Source organism: Acomys russatus, chromosome 19, assembly GCF_903995435.1.
Source record: "Acomys russatus chromosome 19, mAcoRus1.1, whole genome shotgun sequence".
NCBI classification, from domain to species: domain Eukaryota; kingdom Metazoa; phylum Chordata; class Mammalia; order Rodentia; family Muridae; genus Acomys; species Acomys russatus.
Window position 1 is genome coordinate 64,519,636 of NC_067155.1, and position 18,572 is coordinate 64,538,207.

Genomic DNA, 18,572 nt, shown 5'->3' on the forward strand with positions numbered 1-18,572 from the left:
GGAACCGCCTCTCCAAGTCCTCAGGAACCAGGAAATCCCAGTCCCTGGCAGCTGCTGTTGTCCCAACTGGTGACGCAGGAGCTGACAATACAATGACACTACGGCTGAGACACTCCAGAACGGTGCTCTCCAAGATCTTCATCTTCGTAAGTGATGAACGAAGCAACGAAGCAGCAGGGAGAGGGGAGGGGATGCGGGGAGTGTGAAAAGAATCAAAGGGAACTGAAAAGGTGAGGGGCGACAGGTGCACCTGCCTGGGCTTTAGAAAGGAACGGGCCTCCCAGAACACACGCCAAGTACAGAAAACAGGGGTTCTCTAGCAGGAAAAAAAGGCTTGAGCCAGCATTTGCTGTCGGCTGAGGGCTGACACCGGTGTCACGGTGTGGCACACAGTTTCTTTAAAGTAATTTTTGCGGTTCCTTTCATTGCCTTCCCCAGCCCCCTTAAGTGATGAACCCTTCCCACTCCGAGTGCCACTAAGCAGGTACCAACCTAGATAAAAACATGAGTCTGCTCAGCCACATGGGTGGACAGGGCAAGGGCTCCCGTGGGCTCAAGTCAGGGCAGCCACAAATGTCCCAAATCGGTTGGAGATGTCAGAGTGCAGAGACCGCCAGGTGGGTACGGAGGCGCGGGCCTTGGGGTCGCCATCTGTGCAGTGGACAGTCAGGCACTGCAGGTGGCTTCCGGGCTGGGTGGCTGAGGCCTTGTTGGTGGGGAGGTCGTGGGCTGTGGAGAAAGAAGACACAAGTTAGTGGCTAGTGGGAGGCCCTGTGGGGTGACAGCAGAGGGGACGGAGAGACGGTATCTGGCCACCCTCTTTTGTGGCAAGAGTTGGTCTCAGAAGCTTGGGCTGTGAAGACTACATAAGAAAAAGCCCACCATGCCAATACCCACACCACATCCAGGTCTGTGGCCTCCTGCAGGAGATAGGATGGGATGACATCACAATTTGTCCGTCTCTGGTGGACAAAGACCAACCAAACACCAGGAGAGCGGGAAGCCCATCTGAAAGCACATTGGAGGGTACAGAGGCCTTCACAGATACCCCAAAAAGTCATGGGTGGGGTAGGGGGACTGTCTAGTCCTTTGAATAGACATCTGCTGTGGGCCTCCTGTGCTCTCAGAACTTCCTTAACTAGACTGGATAGCACAGCCCAGGAGCTAAAGGTGGTTACCTCATTTCATAGCTAGGGACACTGAGGTCCAGAGAAGGAAGTGGCCTGCCTCAGAGGTCATGGAGGAGACATCTACTGGCAGGAGGGAGAAGGAGCCTGTGGGGATCAGTGAGATACCACTCCCGGGGCAGGCAGCAGGCAGCAGGCAGCAGGTGGAGGGCAAGGGCTCTGTGGCCTCCTCCCATCCAGGGGCTTCTTTCCCTCCTCAGGGAACAGGAAGGGCTCAGGAGAGGTGGCTTACAGAGTGGGCTGGCGAGGGGGGAGCCTACGGGGCACATACTACCCCCTCCACCTCCCAAGGCCTGCTCTTTACGACATCTGTGGCCCAGAGAGGCACAGAAATTTGCCTGGAGACGCACATCTCTGAGACCACCCCCCCCCCCCCCAGTTGTAGCCCTGCTCTCTGAAGATGGAATGACCCATACCTCATACGCATGGCCTTATACGCATTAGGTATCAAGGCTATTAGCACACCCAGATGCTTGTATAAACTGTAAAGTGCCTTGAAGTGCTCTAGGTTGTACACGGTTGAGCTCCCGGACCACGTCAGCCATGACAGTGGAAAGGCCAATGGTTGGGGTAGTCTATGCTCCACAGCTTCATGGGGACTCACTCTGCTGGTTACACAGAACCAGAGCTACCACAGGAGATGGCTGTTTCTGCGTCAGAGATGCCCCAAGGAGAAGGCTTTGAGCAATACCTAGCATGTCAGTGTGAGCTAGGCCAAAGCCCTCCTCCTCTGCTGGGGTAGAGATGGGACAGCTTAGAAAGCTTCAGAGAACACCCCCAGGCAGCCCTGCCCTCCCCGCCCTACTATGTTTGAAAGACAGTTTCCCAATTCTCCTTTTTCAGAGGGCTGGGGACCTTACCTGAGGCTGCCCTACTACCAGGAGGGCTCAGAAAGCTAGGTTTGACTGTTGGCTACTGGCGAATCCAGTAGACAAGCAGGAGATGAAATTGGGGTGAGGGCCCAACTCGGACCAAGGGGGCACACCCAGCTACTGAGCCCAACGACCTACTCACCCTCATCTCGCTAGAGCAGAAGTCGCCCACCCACCCCACCCAGTACCTAGGATTAAGAGCCTAACCCTAATCCTTAAAGAAGAAAGGCTCTAGGTGCTAAGCCCCTCCCCCTGGGCCAGGCAAGCCTCTCTGAATTAAGGCTTCTGGGCCTGCCAGGTGGGGAGAGCAATCTGCATTGGCTTCTGCACGCACTCATTCAATCAACAAGCAGTTATGTGGGACCTATTATTTCCTGGTGCGGTGGGCCCGGGGTCCTCCTGAGCGACACCAGGCATTCTGTGGTTAATCACGGTGGCTCAGGAGTGGCGGTTGGCTCCACCACCCAGCGTGTGACACCCCTCTCTACTGCTGTCTCTCTAGGCCAGGCCTTGTGACAGCCTGGTATAGAGAGGTCCCAGGAAGGGCTACTGGGCATGCCCCTGGGAAGGTCGGAAGGGAATAGCCCAGAAGCCAATGAAAACCCTTAGTCTTGGTCAGGTGACCTGTCCCCTACCCACCACATGAGTCTTTGCTCATCTTGTAAAAGACACTGAGGTTTCGAGCATAGGCTATGGATTGGTTTTTGCTGGTGGATCCCATACCCAGTACACCTCAGGATAGCAGAGACAGAGGATCGGGGTCCCTGAGCGCACACGGCCCCCAGCCCGCAGCAATGCAGCCCTTACTGTGCTTGAGTGCATGCGCGCCTCGCTCCCAGAGTGCAACATCCCACGAGGGGCGGGTCATCCTCTCAAGAGACCCACGCAGCCGCGCCTGCACCATTGCACACACAGACAGACGGAGGCACTGAGAACCAGAGCCGCTCACCGAGATAGGGAGGAGCCAAGGGGGCTCAGGGCAGAGGAGACCCAGGCCGGCCTCTGACTGCAGGCCTCAGGAAGGTGATAGGAAATGTTATTTAAGCATGTACGACCAGCAGGCCCAGATTACCGCCTCCTTCCATGCCCACACCTGACACTTGCTGGGCTTGTGTCTGGATCTCAGAGCCAGGCACTTGCTGTACCTGAGGTGGAGTCCAGGGCTATCTAATTCCATGCCCCGCAACAAGCCCACAATGCAATGCCCTTCCTCCATTTCGGCAAGAAGCACCTGTGGTTCAGAGAGGGTGAGAGTCTGGCCTGATGGCATACATCACAGTACAGAATTCCGTCTCAGCAGGGACCTTACGAGGCAGTCAACCCCAGCCTCGTGTCCACGCTAGACCTTTTAGGAGAAAATGTCTTGACCGTGCACACCTGTATTCACCCCATCTGCAGACGCATTACAACGGGGACTACCCATCATGCTCTAGGACGGTGACCCCTCAGGCTGTCAACTCACAGAAGATATCCTAAAGAAGCTGTTCAAGTCCTAGCCTGTCCCAGCCAGGAAGACACAGAGTCCCCAAGCCTCAGGTTGTAGGCACACCCAGGCCGCCACATCAGCAATCCGGAGAGGACACCGTCCCCTCACCAAGACCCTGGGGCTGAAGGGGAACTTGGGATCCCTGGATACCCGATGCTGGTAGATACCACCGGTTGGCCCTCTTTTTTTAGCCTGGGGTTCCTGACAGGCGAGGGAATCCCCGCACCTAGGCTGCCGCATGGTCTGCAGTACCTGTTCTTCCGTTACTGGAGGGGCCATCCTGGGTGAGCCAAGCTCACAGCCTCTAAGGGACCATGGAGCAGAAGAGCGGGCCTCATACATATAGGTGAGGTCTGAGTGGGCCCACCCAGAGAGGAGGGGCACCATCGTCTCTAAACATACCCTGCCTGAACCTCAGTGACAATGACACCCCGGGGGCAGAAGCCAGGGCCCATAGCTGACTGGCCAAGAAAGACCGGAGGAGTTAGGACAAGATAGCGTCCTCAAGCCCATAGCTAAGGCCAAGGTGGCCCTCTGGGTGGCCCCTGCCAGACCTCCCCCCAAGGTCCATCAGGCCACAGCGAGACATCAGGAGAGGAAGCAGTGTGGCCCCGGGGGAGCGGAGGCCCACTGGCTCCATGTTTCTCCAGTGGCAGCCGGCACCTGTGTCCTGCGATATTTGTGTGTGTCCATCCCTGGGGCCTTCAGACCCTGGAGTCAAAGAAGTGCAAGGGAGCAGGGACAGCAGGAGTGTGAAGGGCCTGACTCGGCCTGAGTGGTCACTGGAGCAAACTGCCTGCCGGATGTCTGTTCCCCAGTCCCACTTCCTCCCTCCTCCTCCATGCCTTCCTTCCTCCTTCCTCTTCCCTTCTCCCCACTTCCCTCATTCTCCCCTTTGCTTCCGGGACTTCCTCCTCTGTTGTTCCTTTCTTCCTCTAGGTCCACACAGTAGTCCTGACTGCACCCCACCCTGCACGGAAGCGCCAGCCAGGACCCACTTGGAGCGCATGCTCAAACACCCACAGCCTTGTTGGGCAGCTGGCTCCTGCTTCGGTGGCTCTCTCCAGACTCTGGAGAGTCTTGGCCTGGGGATCCCGGCCTGGCCTTCTGTTCTCTGCCCCGCCCCCACAGAGTGATGACCAAAGTGGGGGACATGGGTGGGGTCCAGCTGATGCCCACCCAGATCGAGGGAGGGCGGGCATAGAGGGGAGGTGGGTGGACCCACCTCTGGGCAGGTCTGTGAGAACACCCAAGTCTCCAAAAGGCCCAGAGCCTGTGATCTGGGGGCACCAGACCTAGAGCAGCAGTGCGTTCATCTCTGTGGGGGCTCCCTACGGCCAGCGTGAGGCGGAGAGGGTATTTTTAACTCGTGGCTTATGTAAGGAGTGTGGGCCTGAACCGCAGCTAATGACGGCCCCCACGTTCACCTCACCCGATTCCCACAAAGAGAAGTATATTTTGAATTTCCTGTATTTTGGACCCAGAAAGGGTAACGGGGGAGGTTGCTGTCTCCTGTGACTTCTGCCCTTGGCTGCCAGTTCCTGCACCAGCTCCAGCCTGCAGCAGCCTGGCCCTCTCTGTGTCTCTCACTGTGCCCCGGCCTGGACAGATCTCTCTCCTACTTAAACCTCCCATACCTCCCCAGTGCCCAGGATGAGCCACCCTCCCCGTCCCCGCCCCGACTTTACACAACCTCCTGGTCACGCTTGCCACTTGGCCCTTGGCGTCATTTCTGTGTCTGTCCTACTGCATTACACAAAGCCCTGTCCCTGCCACAGCTGCACCCCTCCTCCATCCGCACTCAGTCTGTAGCACCCTCCCTCTGCACCCCTGCTGACTCCCACCATCCTGCCCAGATGCAGGTCCATGGGGGAGGCAGGGTCCCCAACACAAGGTACAAGACCTCCATCCCTGCAGGCGGCTGTATGTCCAGGCTCCGCCCCACAGGCTGCCAGGATCAAACACCTGGAGACGAGGGCTCAGGTGGAGGAGCCTTGGCAGCAGGGGAAGCCATTCACTCACTGGCCTGAGAGCGATGAGGCCAGCCAGCCCTGTAGCCAAAACCACCAGCCTCTCAGGCCTACCTGCCGAGGAGGAGCAGGAGTTCACGCGAACGCTACACTGTTCAAGGCTTTAGACTGTGGAAGGGCCATCAAAGGTGCGTGCGTGACATAGAGGCCTGCGTCCATACAAGCAGTCTTCCCCAGTGTCGTTCTTGGCTTTTGAGACATGATCTCCCACAGGTTTGACTAGATTGACTGGCCGGCGAGCCCCAAGGACCCTCCTGTCTTTAGTTCCCCAAGTGCGGTGGTTACAGACACATGCTACCGTGTCTGGGTTTGCTGAGTGCTGGGGACGCAAACCCGGGTCCCTATCCCTGCATTCCAAGTGCTCTACCGCCTGAGCTGTCATCTCAGCCCTCAACTCTCTTTACCACAGTGCTAAGGCGTCTGCACGTGGTGGGACATACCTATCACCCCACTTAGAGGCTGAACATGAGGACGAGCAATCCAAGCCTCCTCGGCTGGGCTACATACCGACGCTGAGGCTGGGCTGTAGAGGAGTCTGGAGGCACCCCTAACTGACTACCTCTGCATCTACTGCCTTTGTTAAGCTCTAAAGGAGACAGCCCCACAGCTCGGCCCTCAGTGTTCAGGGGCAAGAAGGGAAAAGCTTTGGCCAGATGTGGGCGGCAGAAGGCCTTGGCTGGCCCTACCAGCCTTCGTGCCCTCTTACTCCTGGCACACAGCAAACACCCACTGGGGCTCTGTTCAGTGTCTTCGTGATACCCCCCCCCCCACTGTGTAGCCTTACGCAAATCCCTCACCCGCACTAGGCCTGCTCAGTCCTCTCTGACGACTGTGGCAGGTGGTGTCCAGCCTTGCTTTTTATAGGACAGAGTGTCACAAAGTTACTCTGTGTATCCCAGGTTGACCTAAACGTACAGCTCTGCCTCGGCACCCCGAGCGCAGGGTCACAGCATGTACCCCACGCTAGCTGTGGCTAGTGTCGACTGTCAGCTTGGCAGGCTCCTCTGGAACTGCCCGGGGTAGAAGCCTCCAGGACACCTGTGAGGGATTAGCTGGGTTGAGTTAATTATGGCAGAAAGGCCCGCCCTGACTACAGGCAGCAGTGGTCACATGGGCCAGGGGAGGGGTCCTGGACCAAACAAGGAGGAGAAAGCGAGCTGAGCAGCCCCTTCATCCCTCCCTCTTCCTGGCTATGGTGTGGTGTGACAGCCACCATGCCTTCCTCACCATGACAGCCTGCATCCTTGAACTCTGAGGCGGAGTAAGCCCTCCCTTCAGCTGTTTCTTATCACAGCTACAGGACAAGTGACCAGGGTACTTCAGTTCCTTAGGACTGTGTCCACCCCCCCTCCCCCACTGAGGCCTTGACCTAAGGACTCAGAGACACTCCATGACATCTCACGGGGAACCAGGGCAGGCAGCTTTACCTCAGCTACCTTCCCACTCGCACGTTCCAGCCTCAGTTTACCCTCTGTGAAAGTCCAGCCCCAGTGTCACGTGACGACAGAGAAACAGGATGGAAGTTCGTCATGCCGCTGTCCTGCCAGCCACAGGCTGTAACTGTGGCAAGGGTCCCAGGCACCGCTGACCTTGGGTCACGTCGATGGCTCAGGCGCCAAATCTACAGCCCATGTCACAACATTGGAAACTGAGCTCAGGGAGACTAAACTCAGAGAACTGTGGTCACAAGAGCAGCAGTAGAGCCGGCCACACCCACACCGTCTGGTATGGAGTCCCTGCCTCGGTGGCAGGGGCTACTGGGCCCAGTGCCTCCCCCACAGCCCCTCCTCCTTTATTTCCACCACCCTCCTCTGGCCAACACCCTCCTTGCTCTCTGGAAAGACTGCCCAGGTTCACACACTGAGGCAAGAATTACCCAAGACAGCACCCCTTGGAAGCTACCCCATGAACACTGCCTCCTGCAGCTACGCCCTTTGTCAGAGGGCCCTGAAAGAGGGTCCCCTCATGCCCTTTAGCCCCAGCACAGGGCAGGGTCGGAGAAAAGCCTCTCAGAAGATCAGGAGTCCGTGAGCCCAGCTTTCAGGACCTAGAAAAGTAAGGACAGCATTGTGGGGAAGCTGGGCAAGCAATTCACATGGCTCGGGACAATGGCAGCTGTCACTCAGATGGGCCCGCTGAGGGCAGGAAAGGTCAAAGTTGGGAGGGAAAGGTGATGGGAGAGGGGACATGGGGACACAAGGGCCACCATCCACAGGCTGGGCATCGTCTCTCCAGGCTGGAGCAGCTCTGAAGAGTCCTCTCCTGTAAGATTCTGGCCTAAAACACCTCCAGGGTCTCATGACCGACCTGATATTTAGGGACCTCTAGCTAAAAGCCCCCCCGAAGCCTCAGTTCCTCATCCAGGATGCCGGACAGGGAGAACACGGTTCCCAAAGAACATCCTCGTGTGTGTCACCACTCCTACCAAGTCCTCACTCCAGCTGCGATGACCTTGCCTTAGTTCTGCCTTCTTGTTTTTTGTTTTTTGTTTTTTTTTAGATTTATTTATTTATTATGTATACATATCTTGTTATAGGTGGTTGTGAGCCACCATGTGGTTGCTGGGAATTGAACTCATGACCTTTGGAAGAGCAGTCAGTGCTCTTAACCTCTGAGCCATCTCTCCAGCCCTGTTCTACCTTTTTGTACAATGACTGGAGACTGAACGCTGGATGACCTCACGCGCGATGCCGCACCTTTCTGGGCCCTACGGGCCTCACACAGTCTGCCAGGATGCGGCAACTTCAACAGTAAGGTGTGTGTGTGTGTGTGTGTGTGTGTGTGTGTGTGTGTGTGTGTGTGTGTCACAGTCTGCCAGGATGCGGCAACTTCAACAGTAAGGTGTGTGTGTGTGTGTGTGTGTGTGTGTGTGTGTGTGTCACAGTCTGCCAGGATGCGGCAACTTCAACAGTAAGGTGTGTGTGTGTGTGTGTGTGTGTGTGTGTGTGTGTGTCACAGTCTGCCAGGATGCGGCAACTTCAACAGTAAGGTGTGTGTGTGTGTGTGTGTGTGTGTGTGTGTGTGTGTGTGTGTGTCACAGTCTGCCAGGATGCGGCAACTTCAACAGTAAGGTGTGTGTGTGTGTGTGTGTGTGTGTGTGTGTCTTGTTTGTGCAAGTCTACGTGTGTATCTGGTGTGTGTGTGTGTGGTGTATATAGAGGTGTGAGGGAGTGGCAGCGTGTTGTGTGTGTCGGGGTTACCTACACATGTGTACTCCCTTGAGGCAGGGTCTCTTTTTGGACCTGGAGCTAACCTGGCCTGGCTGGCAGCAAGCCACATCCCCCCTCCTGAGGAGTAGCAGCCGTGTGTGTTCCCGCCTAGCTCTCCACCTGGTGCTGAGCCCTGAACTCGGGCCCTTGCGTTTGCACATCAAGCTGCTGGACTCACTGAGCGTCTCCCTGGCCCAACAGTATCCCGTCTACGAGGACAGACAAACGCCCATTTCTTTAGCAATCCAGCCTCATGGCTTCAGCTGCTAGTACGGATTTCAGAAAATAAATTTACCAAGGGCTGACGACGCTCCAGGTTGAGGACCTTGGGGGTGCCTGCTCCTCTTTGTGGGGCACTTCTTCAGGCCACAGTGGGGATGGTAACTGCCTGCCACCCACATAGGCTCCCACAGTTCAGATGCTTCTCCAAGAAGAAGGTCTGTGTGGGTAACCATTCACAGGCTATGCAGATAAAGGTCTGGGCACGCTGTGGGGCTCAGGCAGACGCGTGCCACGTCTCGTCTCTACATCCTACTCTGAAAAGCACAATTGGTTACTCCTACCTGGCAGTGAAGGGACATTAAGTCTTTTTTTTTTTTTTTTTCACATGACCCTCACTGGTCCTGCGGGGCTCCTCGTGGGACAATGCAATGTACACTACACAGTGTGCTGGGTTCTAGGCTCTGAGGGGTCACTCCAACCTGTGCCCTGTCCTCAGAGCTTCCAGCTAGAAAAGAGATGTTGGCATGTGCTGGTAGTGAAAGTCTGTGCTATGGCTGTGCTGTGGCTGTGCTGTGGCTGTGCTGTGGCTGTGCTGTGGCTGTGCTGTGGCTGTGCTGTGGCTGTACTGTGGGCTGTGCTGTGGCTGTGCTGTGGGCTGTGCTGTGGCTGTGCTGTGGCTGTGCTGTGGCTGTGCTGTGGCTGTGCTGTGGGCTGTGCTGTGGCTGTGCTGTGGCTGTGCTGTGGGCTGTGCTGTGGCTGTGCTGTGGGCTGTGCTGTGGCTGTGCTGTGGCTGTGCTGTGGCTGTGCTGTGGCTGTGCTGTGGCTGTGCTGTGGCTGTGCTGTGGCTGTGCTGTGGCTGTGCTGTGGCTGTGCTGTGGCTGTGCTGTGGCTGTGCTGTGGCTGTGCTGTGGCTGTGCTGTGGCTGTGCTGTGGCTGTGCTGTGGGCTGTGCTGTGGCTGTGCTGTGGCTGTGCTGTGGGCTGTGCTGTGGCTGTGCTGTGGGCTGTGCTGTGGCTGTGCTGTGGCTGTGCTGTGGCTGTGCTGTGGGCTGTGCTGTGGCTGTGCTGTGGGCTGTGCTGTGGCTGTGCTGTGGCTGTGCTGTGGCTGTGCTGTGGCTGTGCTGTGGCTGTGCTGTGGGCTGTGTTGTGGCTGTGCTGTGGCTGTGCTGTGGGCTGTGCTGTGGGCTGTGCTGTGGCTGTGCTGTGGCTGTGCTGTGGGCTGTGCTGTGGCTGTGCTGTGGCTGTGCTGTGGGCTGTGCTGTGGCTGTGGTGTGGCTGTGCTGTGGCTGTGCTGTGGGCTGTGCTGTGGCTGTGCTGTGGGCTGTGCTGTGGCTGTGCTGTGGCTGTGCTGTGGCTGTGCTGTGGGCTGTGCTGTGGCTGTGCTGTGGCTGTGCTGTGGGCTGTGCTGTGGGCTGTGCTGTGGCTGTGCTGTGGCTGTGCTGTGGCTGTGCTGTGGGCTGTGCTGTGGCTGTGCTGTGGGCTGTGCTGTGGCTGTGCTGTGGGCTGTGCAGTGGGTGTGCTGTGGGCTGTGCTGTGGCCTGTGCTGTGGGCTGCACTGTGACCTGTGCTATGGCCTATGCTGTAGATATGCTGTGATCTGTACTGTGGCTGTGCTATAGCCTGTGCTGTGGCTGTGTTGTAGCTAAGCTGTGGCTGTGCTGTGGCTAAGCTGTGTGCTATGCCGTGGATGTGCTGTGGGCTGCACTGTGGCCTGTGCTATGGCTGTACTGTGGACATGCTGTGGCCTGTGCTATGGCTGTGCTATGGCCCATGCTGTGGGTTGCACTTTGGCTGCTCTGTGGCTGTGCTATATGGATTACACTGTGTCTGTGCTGTGGGTTACATTGTGGCTGTGCTGTGGGTTGCACTGTGGCTGCTCTGTGGCTGTGCTGTGCGTTGCACTGTGGCTGTTCTGTGACTGTGCTGTTGGTTACACTGTGACTGTGCTGTGGGTTACACTGTGACTGTGCTGTGGGTTGCACTGTGGTTGCACTGTGGCTGTGCTGTGGGTTGCACTGTGGTTGCTCTGTGGCTGTGCTGTGGGTTGCACTGTGGTTGCTCTGTGGCTGTGCTGTGGGTTGCACTGTGGCTGTGCTGTGGGTTGCACTGTGGTTGCTCTGTGGCTGTGCTGTGGGTTGCACTGTGGTTGCTCTGTGGCTGTGCTGTGGGTTGCACTGTGGCTGTGCTGTGGGTTGCACTGTGGTTGCACTGTGGCTGTGCTGTGGGTTGCACTGTGGTTGCTCTGTGGCTGTGCTGTGGGTTGCACTGTGGCTGTGCTGTGGGTTGCACTGTGGTTGCTCTGTGGCTGTGCTGTGGGTTGCACTGTGGCTGTGCTGTGGGTTGCACTGTGGTTGCTCTGTGGCTGTGCTGTGGGTTGCACTGTGGCTGTGCTGTAGGTTGCACTGTGGCTGTGCTGTGGGGTCTGGGCAAGAGCCAGGGCTCAAGGAAGACTCAGGGTTAGGGGAGGTACATGAGCAGATTTAAGAACAAGCACAGTTTTCAGGAAAGGATGAAGGGGGACATCTGAAGCCAGTGGGGCCCTATTTCTGAACAACAGCAAGCTTCACTGAGCCCTGGACACCCAGAACCCAGAGCTCTGATTTAGTCAGGGTCGGAAGAGTGAGGAGAGTGAGCCGCATGGCTCAATGGGCTCCGTCATGGAGTATCCAGGAAGAAGCATGACCCACCTGGAAGCAATGTGGAGTCAGGGAGGATTCAGAGTCAGGGCAGTGTGGGGAACATGTGAAGGTGGATGGGAGTTTTCATCTTCCTCACCTCAGTCTTGGCACAGGAAGCTTGACTTGGAAAAACACACAATCCCTGGTGTCCTTCAACCCTGAGCAAATTGGAGATCAAAGCCTCTGTCAGAACACCTGAACGACACTCTAAAAAGCCCTTGTCTAACCAGGCCAACCAGGAGCCCTGGGCCGCTTCCAAGTCACACCTGCAGCTCTCGGGTGGCCAGGCCCAGGTCAGCTCTGCCACACTTCCGTGCACCTCTGCCTCCCCTCTGCAATCACCGTGGCCTATACCTCAGGTCAGGGAGTCCTCGCTGAAGTTACAGGGAGGGAGACAGAGGCCCAGGAAGGGAAGCACTAAGATGTACCACAGGTAGGGTGAGGCAGGCTCTGCTGCAGAGTCTGTTTGCAGTGAGATCAGCAACAGGAGGGCAGGGCGGTTAGGAGGCTCACTCATGCAGATATTACAACGACAGGCAGCAATTGTGGCTAACAGCACCCCAGTCTATTCCTTAACACCTGCTGAGGGCCTGGTCTTGTCTCCTGACCCAGACACAGAGAAGTTTGCCCCAGGCTAGTCACAGAGATGCTTACCCCAGGCTAGTCACTGAGACACTTACCCCAGGCTAGTCACTGAGACACTTATCCCTGGCTGCCTGACCTCAGGGATGCCTCTTGCCATGTCCTTTTCGTGATTGGATGGCGAGAGTCACCTGACGGAACCGGTGACTCCAGGACCTGCAGAAGCCCCCAGTGGGTGTTTTCCCACCCCCAACTGCCCTGTGGATTGCTGGGAAATGTTCCTTAATCTCTCCCTTGGGGGTGGGAGAAGGCTTGAAGGATTGAGCCCAGGTGACTGGCTTAGCTCTAAGAGTTCCCACCGGGCCTGTAACACCCAAGTGCGGTTTCTGGCATAACCTGGGAAGGTGGGGTGTGGACTCCCAGGGGAGTAGAGGCCTCCAAGGGGATAGGCAGGTGCAGGGAGGGGTGGGGGCCAGCAGCTGAGTCAGCGTGACCTCACCTGTCAGATTTGCCCCCTCCCTGCCCCCCGCAACAAGACATATTTGGTAACACCCACACTCCACCTCAGGAGAGATTTTTCTGTTTGGCTTATGTCTCTAGGACACACAGGCTGGACTAGAACATAGCACATCTCCTCCCAGGGCAGAGGTCAGAGTTCCTTGTCCTGTGACCTTGCAAAAAAGACAGAAAGAGACCCCAGGAGACAGGGCTGGGAGGTGCTATAGAGTAGGAAGCCAAGGCCCGGCCTTCTACGTCTTGGCAGAAGTGTTGATCCATCAGAGGTACGGTGGGCACAGTCATGACCTTCACGGTCCATCGTCACCAAGGAGTGGCAGCACTACTCTGGCCTTCAACTTGCTGGGGTACCCCTGTCCCCTCTCTATCCACTCTCCCTGCCTTAACAAGACTGCTCTACGCCCCTTGTCATGCCTGGTGTCATCTGTTCTGTCACAGGGTACCCCAGTTTCTCACACTTGTCTGTAGAGCCCAACAGTGTGATTTCTACATACCAAGGCCCTGACTTCTGCTCCCTGGGCTGGCTCTGATATTGCACACAGTAGGTCTTATCATTTGCTATTCCTGACAGCGCCCCACCCGGCCCAGGGACCACATGCATAGGGACTTGCAGAAGACTGCTGTGGCTGAAGAGACAGAACTTCCTGAGGGGACTGCGTGTCACAGGTAGGGGAGGCACACACCCTTCCCAAGCCCCAGACACATCCACAGCCTTGCCTCAGAACCTGGATTCTAGAATGTTCCTTATGGGCTTTAGATCTGAAGAGGGAGGAGAGAGAGCAGGCTGGAGGTGCCTTTTATGAAGGCTAGACCTGGTCATGGGCCGACGGGTGGTAGCCATGTCCTTCTGCCCCGGGGAAGGCCCTGTGCCCACCCTGCCTGGATCCCTCGGGTAATGATCTGAGTGACACTTAAGTTGGCTTCAGGCAGGAGAATCTGTTCCCTCGCTCTGCGAGCCATCTCCGGATTGCGGGGGAGGGGGAGTAGAACTGGGGCAAGGGGGGAGCACTGATTGTCAAGGACAGAGAGAGGAGAATGAGAACAGGAATGAGGGTGAGACAGATCAGCGGCGGCGGGGTAGAGGGCATCCGTTTAGCTGGCTCTTCCAGGCATGGGTACCACATTCTCCTCGTCTCCGCCCCCCACAAGCATCATGCACGTGCACGCCACTGCAGAGCGAGAACTGCGCTTTACAGAGAGCAGCCTCCCATTTCACCGCCGCCTCACAGAAACCACAGAAGCCAAGTCCTCCCCAGCGGCTCCTCCAGCACAATCCCACCCCAGAGGAGAGCCATGGGTCTCCTGCCATCCCAACTCCAGGCGCCCTGCCTGCCCTGCCAGCCGCCCACTGTACACCTGGAACTACCAGGATGTCTCCTGGGGACCCTGCGGGGATAAGTGCCTACACACACAGCCTCTGACACGGAGCATCAGATCCAGGCCCAGCAGTGCAGCTCGGCAGTCTGGGAAGCAGCTCTTGTCCCCAGAAGAGACAACAGTGGGACCCAAGCAGGCAGCTGCCACCCAGCCAGTCTTCTCTATCTCTGTTGCCAAAGCAACAGACTCTCCCTGTAGGACCCACCTGAGTTCTCGGGGTAGTAACATGAGCAAGTGATCATGGGATTAATAAGCTCCAGTGACCAGAACTGGGGTGTCTTGAGGTCACCCCCCTCCCGCTCCCACATGTGCACACTCCAACAGCTCCGACATAACTAAATTTTAAATGAAATTTATAAATGAGAATCAACCCAGTCTGTCCCACAGCCGCACGGGGTCAGTGGAGACAGCATGTGCCAGCAGAGGACATTCCCACTGGTCCAGGATAATCCACCACATCCATCCCAGTCCCTGTCAAGGGCTGGTGTGACAAGTGTTTTTCCTACAAAGAAGTGCTACCATTTCCTAACAGGAAAACCCTTCCACTAAGCCAACCTGAGACCAAGAGGCCCCATGGGAGTTTTTCAGGGTTACCACGGCACCTGCTCCCGTGGAGCCAAGACCCAGCTTCAGACTTTATCCACACAAGCAGACAAGACTGCTCAGCGTGCATTAGCACACTACTGAGTCTGTAGTCTCACCTGTCCCCATCACAGCAAAGGAGAACTGGAGGACCAGAGTAATCAAGTGACCAAGCCCAAGAAGCTGATCGGTGTACACTTCATGAGCCAGGTGTGGCGAAGCGTGTCTGTAATCCTAGCACACCTGGGACGTGGGGGAGAGGCGGGGTTTGCTAAGACCAGCCAGGGCGAGGTACTGAGTCTAGGCTGTGTAGACAGAAAACCTCACCTCCGCCTCCTATTATCCCCAGTAAGCCCTGGGTGGCTGAAATCCACTCAGCAGGGTCTTGAAGATGCAAGGGCTGAAAGTTAGTAGTGGAGGTGACGGTGGTGACGGTGATGATGATGGTGGTGACGGTGGTGATGATGATGATGATGACGGTGACAGTGGTGGTAGTGGTGATAGTGATGATGATGGTGGTGGTGATGATACTGATGATGATGGTGACAGTGGTGATACTGATGATGATGGTGGTGGTGGTGGTGGTGACAGTGGTGATAGTGATGATGATGGTGGTGGTGGTGACAGTGGTGATAGTGATGATGATGGTGGTGGTGGTGACAGTGGTGATAGTGATGATGATGGTGGTGGTGGTGACAGTGGTGATAGTGATGATGATGGTGGTGGTGGTGACAGTGGTGATAGTGATGATGGTGGTGGTGGTGACAGTGGTGATAGTGATGATGATGGTGACAGTGGTGATACTGATGATGATGGTGGTGGTGGTGACAGTGGTGATAGTGATGATGATGGTGGTGGTGACAGTGGTGATAGTGATGATGATGGTGGTGGTGACAGTGGTGATAGTGATGATGATGGTGGTGGTGGTGACAGTGGTGATAGTGATGATGATGGTGGTGGTGGTGACAGTGGTGATAGTGATGATGATGGTGGTGGTGGTCATAGTGATGTTTGCAATGATGACATCAGAAATAACAATAACAGATATCACGCTATCACCTGCCAAGTTCAACACAGTCAGTTCCCTGGTTTCCTCTGAGGGCGCTCAGGGGAAAACCATGGTAGGCAAGGAGCAACCAGGTGTAAGAAAAGAGAATCCATAGCGGTTAAGTCACCAACGAATGCTAATGACCGCACTTAAGCAGTGCCACTGTGTGCACTCGGCCTGAGCACAACCCTGCGGTGGTACCAAGAATGGCGCCCCTGTTGCTTACCACTCCCTAGCTACACCACTCCTGACAAGCTGACTTCCGGGGGCCTCAGTTTTCTCGCGTGTCAAATAAAGGAATGGGATGGTAGGCAGCCCTAGTGAGTCTGACTGTCTATGCTGCAGTTACCATCATCAGTCGCCGTCGCCACGGTTACCACATTGGTATCACCATCACCTCCACCGTCACCTTCATCGGAATCATCCTCACTGTCCTCTTAGTTATGGCCTCTGTTGCTGTGATAAGCACATGGCCAGGACCAACAGTGAGGAGAGGGTTTATTTCAATCCACAGTCTTACAGCACAGTTCATCATCAAAAAAAAAAAAAAAAAAAAAAACAAAAACAAAAACAGGGCAGAGCCTGGAGTCAGGAGCGTAAGCAGAGGCCATGGGGGAACACTACTCACTGGCCTGCCCCTCATGGCTACCTCAGCTGCTTCAGTGACGATCCAGGGCCACTTGCCCAAGGGATGGCCCCGTCCACAGCGGGCTAGGCACTCCCACGTCGATTGTTAGTCAAAAACATGTCTCCATATTTGTCTGTAGGCCAACATTATGAAGGCACTTTCTCAATTAAGACCCCCCTCTTCCGAGACGCGTCTAGATTTGTGTCAAGTAGACAAAAATAAACCGTCACCATCACTTTGACCGTATCACCAGATTTACCATCCTCACCAGGCATGTCCCTTGTAGGCTGGGCCTTCCTGCCTACCCTGGGCCCCGCTGAAGGCTGGCCTGGGGGAAACCCTGAGACTGTGGAAGGTCGAGCTTTCTCAGCGCGCCCCAGGAGGCCTCACACACACAGCAGTGTAGCCCAAACAAGCCCCCAAACAGGCCGCCCAGACCAAGCCGCAGTCTGACCCTCCAGGAGCTCCATTGGGGAAACAGGCTCCCTGGGGACCCTTGTCCCAGAGCTGCTGCTGCTGCCAGCCTTCCTCCAGGCCCAAAGGGGGGTCCAGAGCTACTCTGAAAGGACGCCGGGCCTCATTCAGCTGTGTGCGGGTGGCTCCAGTGAGTTCATTTTACCACAGTAGAATATTAAGCAGTTCCCAAGGAAACGTGCGCTGAGCCTGGTTCCAGAGCAAGTGGGGGTAGGGGGTAAGGGGAAAAGCCGTGGCCAGCCAGTGGAGAGCTTCGTTCTGTTTCTGCCGCTCCAGAGACTGGCTGTATCCTGGGAGAGCCCAGGCTGGCCTCTTTCATACCATGCTTCTTCACCCAGTCCACCTAGCTCCCAGGGCAGCAGGAAAGCAGTGGGGCCCATTTCATAGAAGGGGAAACTGAGCCAAGAGGGAGCGACTGACTCACGTGGGGCTTCATAGGAAAGTGGCGGCAGGATTCAAACCCAGACTTGTGAATGCCATTTTGAGTCTTCCGTTGCCCCACCTCTCTGCACTCCTCGAACTGATAAACATGGCTCTTCCTGCATGCTCAGCCACCGGCCGGCCCACCTGAGAGTAGCAAGCATGTCTGGGTGTTTTCCCCTGGAAGTCTCACCACGGCTTCTCTGTTGCATAGGGGGAAACTGAGGCCAAGCTCATAGGGTAGCTACTGCCCAGTGTCAAGAGGGAGACTTGAAGCAGACGCCCCTCCTCTCTACCACAAATACACTTCCAACTCAGCAAGGAAGCCAGTACTTCTTCCCTACACTGAAAAACAGAGCAGTGGAGTGACTTACCCAAGGTCACACAGCGCCAGTGTAGAGGCTAGCCCAAAGGCTAGGCCAGGTCAGAGCTCCCTACCCCCAGTGGCCACTGGCTCCCACTGCGTCCTTCATGCTCCTGGCTATCCATAGAGGGGTTAACTCCAACAGAGCCTTCTTCCCTGAGACTGCCATCTTCCCAGTGTTCAGATGGGGAAACCAAGGCCCAGAAACAGCATTCGTAATTACATTTAGGCCAATGTGCTCTGTCAGATACTGACCCAAGCCACTGGCAGGCCAGTCCCAGGGTCACCCTGGCAGCACTCCACCCCTAAGCTGCATTTCTCAGACCACCCACTTCCAATTTCCCTTCTGTGACATCTCCAGGCCAGAGCTTTGTGCTGCCATAGGCTGGTCAATGTCCCCTCACTGGGGTCAGCATCTCAGTCTGGAAAACAACAAGGACGCTGAGAGTAACACCATGGGCCCTGCACCCACGCTGGCTGCCTGCCCACTGAGGGGCTACAGAACAGCTGTGGAATTCGTCTGAGAGGCCAGGCCTCTCTTATGTGATTCAGGGGGTGGGTAAAGAGAGAATCCAAGGCTTGAGACCTGGGATATCTATACGGACTTCCACTCTCACCCGTTACACGCTGGGAGGCTGAGCTCCGCACCACCCTGCCAGGACCTCAGCTTCCCTGTCTGTAAGTCGGGACCAACGTGGTTCCCTCCCAGGGAAGGCCGGGCTTCACCTGAGCCTTGCCTGTGGCCTGGTGGTGCAGGCACTGAGTGGTGGGCAGGCCTGAGTGGTGGCCATAGCGGGAATGTTCTGCTAAAGTGAGATGCTGCACCTGCCGCTCCCACCGCAAAACTGGTTTACAGCTTAGACTCAGCTCAGTGTCAAAGGGCAGGTACTGAGTAGGGG

At 56.4% G+C, this 18,572-nt stretch overlaps 1 protein-coding gene across 1 annotated transcript in view; it reads right to left on the reverse strand.

The window, feature by feature from the left end:
• Positions 1 to 239: 239 nt before the first annotated feature.
• Mn1 (MN1 proto-oncogene, transcriptional regulator) overlaps positions 240 to 18,572 on the reverse strand; it is a 39,350-nt gene continuing 21,017 nt past the window's right edge. The window contains exon 2 of the mRNA XM_051161742.1: positions 240 to 729. Within this exon, the coding sequence (XP_051017699.1) occupies positions 554 to 729 (176 nt within the window). The 3' untranslated portion in view covers positions 240 to 553. The remainder of the gene's footprint in view (positions 730 to 18,572) is intronic.